Below are 6260 nucleotides of genomic sequence, written 5' to 3' on the forward strand. Positions count from 1 at the left end.
CTGCATTTAAATAACTAGCTCAATGCTGAAAACTTCGCTTGCTAAATGATTTGGCCGGGAAATTAAACCACTTATAAAATGTATTTGGAGCGTAAACACATCTGCAAACAGCTGTTTTACAGTCCTTTGCAAATGGAGCACTGGTGGAGAGCTGGTGACTAATGGCGACGTGGTTGGGGGGAAAGTCCACTTGAAAAAACTTATTACACTTACTTGCATTTTCATTTAAACTAGCCACGGAATGCTTGTTTCCAACCATCTAATGCTTAATCTTGGGTACTGCCAGTGTTGCATCAAAAGTGAACAGCACTGCAATTTGAATTTCTCCTCCATAAATAGGTAAACAACGCTATATGTACTGATGAAAAAAACATGTGTAACACTAAACAAAGCTGGTAATTGAGAAACCCCATATTTTTACTGGCATAATGCAGATATAACATGACCACATACAGTCCCAAAGTAGTGAAATTAATTCCAACAGGTAGAATAGCACTGACAATAACATCATTAATCCTTTTGTTAACCAGCAACACATCATATGTGGCTCTATAGCTCTACTTTCAGCCATGCTAGCAACCTGGAGAGTAGTCTGTGAAGATGTCTAAACAGCCTCAATGAAGCAAGATGTCTGGTATGCAAACCAAAATGTCATCAAGTGCATTTTTTTTATTAGTGGTACTGATTTTTAAGTTTTTTATACAACAGAATAGCCTCAGCCATGTTTACATGTGTCACATGTTAGCAGGCATTTCAAGTTCACTTCATCAAGAGAAGCAGAAACAGAAACACTCCAAGCACAGTCGCTTTTGTGGCCACTCGGACCACTTGGGATGTCTGAAACTCTGCTGTTTCACACAATTTTATTTGTCATCAAGTTTATCTGCAGTGTAGATAGTGTACTGTATGAACCATTCTCATGGTCCCGGCTTCACAAGCCTTCATTAGATGAAGAGAGGGGCTCACTGGTCAGTCCCTTCAGCATATGACTCCAAACATTGTTTTCCTGCTGCATACATTATACTTGTCTTTTTGTTGTTTACAAACTGCACAATATAGCCTACAGCATGTGCAGCACGTGCTAGCTAATCTGCTAGCATATTTACTGACATCTGTCTACCATTGTCTGTAGGAACTATGCTATGTGGCACAATGTTATATGAGGTGCTTCTGGACCAAATGGTTCTAGGAACTTATGGACTGTAACTTATGATGGTAAAAGTAAGAGTTAAGTAAGTTTAATTATCATTTACATTTTTATGAATGAATATTTTGTTTTCTCTAGTAGCTTAAGAGTGGTTCAGAATTAAGAGGTCATACCGAGTGTCATTTTTGCCTTCTGCATTAACCTTCATAAGTTACTTTAGATTTTCTTTATTACTCTTGTACCATCACAAAATCTGATGTTGATTTTTCAGGTGCCTGACAAGAAAAAAGGTCAAAGAAAAAACAATATTAATTTAGTGAAAAGACAATGGGTTTGTCCCAAATCACTCATTCAATGCTCCCTACATAATGTTCACTAAATACAATAGTAAAACAAAAACTGAGAATTTCGACACTTACTAATCATTATCATTTGAGTCATCACTAAGCCACACAATGATAATTTAATTTAATTTTTAATCTAATAAAACAGGAGTGTTGCATTATTGTGGGGTTGTTAGCAAAAAATAGTGTACATGGCATGTACACTACTTTTTATGTTCCATTGTAGAATTTTTGAGTGCATTATGTAGTGGATAGATTTACACACTCAGCTTTCAAACACCACTACAACATGACAAACACACTGTATAAATGATTTCAGACACAGTCAGTCTCATTTTTAACCATCACGTCACAGATGAACTGAAATTAATTTATGAAAACCTTTGAAAAATTATCATCCCATAAATAGAAAATGGTTATCTATAGGCACTTTTATACTGGAGGAACATTTTCATACTTCATAGATGAATAGTCCGTGTGATGGCAGACTTAGTAAATAAAGACAGATGAGACCTTGAACAATATGAAAGATTGTTTTATTACCCGTGCAGTGAACCATTATATATATTTCTATGACCCTCTGTAGCCGAATCCAACTACACTCTGAGCCAGAATTTATTTAAAGCATGCATACAAGTCAGATGAGGGCCACAGCCTACATATTGGATTCCTGATAACGTAATTCAGCTACAACATCTTATCTAAAACTAAGTGATTAATTAAGGGATTCTTAACTGTGATTTTCAAAACAATACAAGCTTTACAGCAGGTGTAAGGATGCTAAGTAACCTGCAAATGCCTTTAGCTGCTCACAACGCCATCATGTTAGCTGGGTATGGAATTAGTGGTGGGTTTGGGACTGCATGGTTGATGTTTGTCCCAGAGCCTTGCAGGCTCCCCACAATTGGTGAATCTGTTTACGGGTCTCATGGGACAAAAGAAATAAAACAGATACCTCATGAATCAAAATAAAACATTCTTCAAATAGCTTGCCAAGCCAACATAACAGCAAAAGTCTATTCCATCTGTGCCCATGTTTCCCAAATTGTGAAACCTCTGGCAAATGCTTCACATAATCAACTTCAGAATACAGTGACATGAATTTGCACTTTAGGAAATGAACAATTTGTTCTCATGAAGAACACTATTGTGATTTATTGAAGTCTTTTAGCAGGTATTTATCAGGATATACTGTCCTGCACTGCACTCCCGAGGCTTATACAACAGGTGTGGAACATTACTAATGAAGAAATTATGCACACAGCCACATCCTACACATGATTCTAAGTCTTGGGTGGCCATTTAGGACTAACAACCTCTTAATCAGTAACCAGAATGTGTTCTGTACCAGCTGAAACACAGTTGGAAACCAGAGAAATGAACTGTTAGTTCTGATATAGTGTTGCATCATCCCCGTCTATCCCCTCCACCAGCAATTATAATAACTCATAGTCAGTGGTCAATAAGATTTAAAGTGCACTAATAAAATATTTACCAGTGAATGCATATTAGGAGATCTAATGTGGTTGTCACTGGTAGCATTTGGATTTTGTGCTTCACATATTGTAGACAAGGGTGGATTTCATGATAAAAGACTATTTGCATGCTTAAAGCAGGAAAGGAAACAGCTGGTATAAAACGAGTTGTTTACTGTATAGTGATTAAGACAGAGAGGCCAAAAGTGTCAACGACCTCCTCAAGAATTTTAGTAGGCAGTATATCTTAATGAATTTTTAAATATAGCATCTGTCTCCATTAAAGTGCAAAAGGAAATAGCCTCAAGCTTGTCCAACAGGGCAGGAGGATCATAATGTGCAAATTGATCACCGGTGACATGACACATCTAGAGTCTGATATCATTACTTTTGTTGGTGAGTAGTGCTAAAAACATTTTTTTGTAAGCCAACACTGAGGCCAGCATGAACAACAACAGTACTCAGAGAGGGATACTTTTCGATGAGCACAGGTGTTTTCTGATCAATGTAAGTAATGAGCAGCTACAGCCCGTGCAGCAGTATCGAGTCCATTGACAGAACTGGATGGCTGGTCAGGATTTCTGTTTGCCAGGGGGAGGATGCCATTTCAGGGTTAAATCTGTCTAATAATCATGTATTTGATATGCTGTGGCCATTCTGTTGCGACCTTGGATCTTAGCAATAAGTGTGATGACTATTGTAACCAATATAAGGTAACACTTTTCAAAGGTGCACTGAGTTTTTACTAAAGAATATGTAAGACACAAATGAGGAGTTAACTGCTGTTTCATAAATAGAAAGTAGTAATGGTAGTGTCTGAATTGCATAAAGAATTATAGAGAAGATAAAAAATAAATTACTTGAGAACAGACTGATAATATTTTAATATCAAAATAAGACCCAGGTTTGTAAACCCCAGAAATTACCTTTACGTCTCTTCTTATTAAAAAGGATTCATAAGTTAGACTTAGTTTTTTTCTAGTCCCAGGTTATAAAAGACATTCTGCCATGGCTGTCATAAGAGACACAGAAACAAACAGGCTGACGGAGCTTGACTCCAGAGAAGTGCGGGGGAAAGGAATGGACAGGGGCTGTGAGGCAATAGAGAGTGCATGGCCTCAGTTCCAGAGTTGGCAGAAAGAAACATGTCCAGACCTGTTGCATCATATGACCAGACAGATACAGTCTGCATTATTAGCTTTCTGTTACTGGGCTTAGGGTCTGTGCTTCCACCAGTGTAATTTCATTAAGAACATTTCATTTCACAGCTTTCATAAACTAGGACTTATATATACACCAAGACTGACCAGACTGAGCACAGGACTAATATGACTGTGGGCTATAGAGCACTGTCTGTAGTGGAGTTCAGGTAAAGACAATTCCTCAGTTTTTATTTAATAACCTATAAGCAGTCAAATGTAAATATAGTGACAGTTACCATGCTGCAGTCAGTCTATAAAATATCCACCATCTGTAAGTTTTTAAATTCAACACTGTCCCTCCCCTTGGTTCCTGGCAAAAATATAAACGACATGGCCTCAGTGTTTTTGGTGGTGACTGCACAGCTGTGGTTGTGAAATTTGTTAAGTCATTTATCATATTGTTGTCATTCGAGAACATCTTCAAAGTATACCAAATAAATTTGCCACATTAAACGTGTCTAAAGCTTATTTCTAACATTTAATTAGTATACTCTATGTGTGGCATTATAGTCAGCTTTTTAAATGAACATACTGAGTATCTTTATGTAGATGTTATGCGTTTTATTCAGTGGGACTCTGTATGTCTGCACTTCACTTGAAAATCAGTGGAGGTACTGTGATATTCCAGTAAACTGGCTGGCAACATTTCATATCCCCGAGTTTATGTAAATGTACTGTATACAGAGCTGTTTACTGTTTCCACCAGTTGGATAGGTAGTTACGCGCGCGCGCGCGCGCGCGCGCGCGCGCGCGCGCGCGCGCGCGCGCGCGCGCGCGCGCGCGCGCGCGCGCACACACACACACACGCACACAAAGAGAGAGAGAGAGAGAGAGAGTACTCCCTCCCTCCTCCAGTTTCCTGTCAGAAAAGCGTCTGTGTGTATACACTGGGTGGGCGTATGGATGGTTAGGCAGTGAGTCTCCAGCTGCTGTGCGGAGTGGAACGCACAGCGCAGCCGACACACCAAACCCATTCCTCCAGTGGATTCTCTTTAACTTTACTTGTAACCTGAATGACAGTGTTTGGGTAGAGGACACAGAAACATGGAGGCACGGCGCTGTTCTTTATCTTTACGGGGAGCTTTGTCAGTCTTCTTCCTCACTGCCCTGCTGGAGCCTGGGAGTGACGGTGAGTTACGAACATCCTAAACACTCTGGTTGTTCACTGACCCCATTACAGTCCTCACTAATGTCAGCTTCGGTGAATTTAAACCAAACGGTCTCCGTAGTTGTATGAGTTTGGGAAACATTACGAGAGAACAGCGATGCGCAACAGGTGACTCATACTCATACACTGCTCAGCAATACTCCTACCTGCTGGACACTTCCTTTACCTAACAGCTCGTTTAAAACACCACGTGTTTTCCCACACAGAATAGATTAGAAAGACTCAGTTACAGGACTCTCTCATGTCCATAAAATAGGATCCGTTTAGAAAATTTCGTGGTTCTGTTACATTATTGCCAAGTTATTTATGATAAAGTATAGATCGGTAACTGTCGATGCATCTGAAGCTTCGTTTAAAGCGGTCCTAACATTGGCCCTAAAATCGTAATTATTTCCCAGTTAATATGAAAAATTGATGTTCATATTAACTGGGAAATAAATTAGTTGTGAATGTGTTCATCTTTTATTGGCTCTTTACACTCGGGTTTCGTCTTCTTCTGCATCTTTGCTGAACACCTCAGCCTAGTTTTCTCCTTCTCCCAGCTTGAAAGGAGCACTCCAAGTTTATACATGATGATCACTTCACTTGTCAATAAACGTGTGGTGCAACCCGTGTAAACATTGTGTAATCCCCTCGCTTGAAGGGAGCTTTGTAAAGTGTGAGAAAATAACCCTGGTGATGTTGTCAGGATTATCTTAGATTTATGACTTCAAATTGTTAACAAAACATGGTGTTATGGACTAGAGATGAAGAGTTTGAAAGACATGGACATTTACCAGGCAGTTTCTAATAAATGATACACTGAATTGTATTAAAATCACTGAAGGGTTTTAATGGTCTTGCTCCTGGACTTTCGGGGACTAAAAGTCCAAGAACGTTGACCTCTGCTGTGCCGATTTTGATCATTCTTCTATTTTTAAAGAT

General features: G+C 39.1%; 1 protein-coding gene across 2 annotated transcripts in view; it reads left to right on the forward strand.

Annotated features, from left to right (window-relative positions):
* The first annotated feature begins 5041 nt into the window (after positions 1-5041).
* Positions 5042-6260, forward strand: part of LOC109966655 (TGF-beta receptor type-2-like) — a 48704-nt gene continuing 47485 nt past the window's right edge. For both annotated transcript variants that reach the window (XM_020611675.1, XM_020611676.1), the window contains exon 1: positions 5042-5297. In XM_020611675.1, coding sequence (XP_020467331.1) covers positions 5213-5297 — 85 coding nt within the window. In that variant the 5' untranslated portion in view covers positions 5042-5212. The remainder of the gene's footprint in view (positions 5298-6260) is intronic.

Source organism: Monopterus albus, unplaced genomic scaffold (genome assembly GCF_001952655.1).
Source record: "Monopterus albus unplaced genomic scaffold, M_albus_1.0 scaffold116.1, whole genome shotgun sequence".
NCBI lineage: Eukaryota > Metazoa > Chordata > Actinopteri > Synbranchiformes > Synbranchidae > Monopterus > Monopterus albus.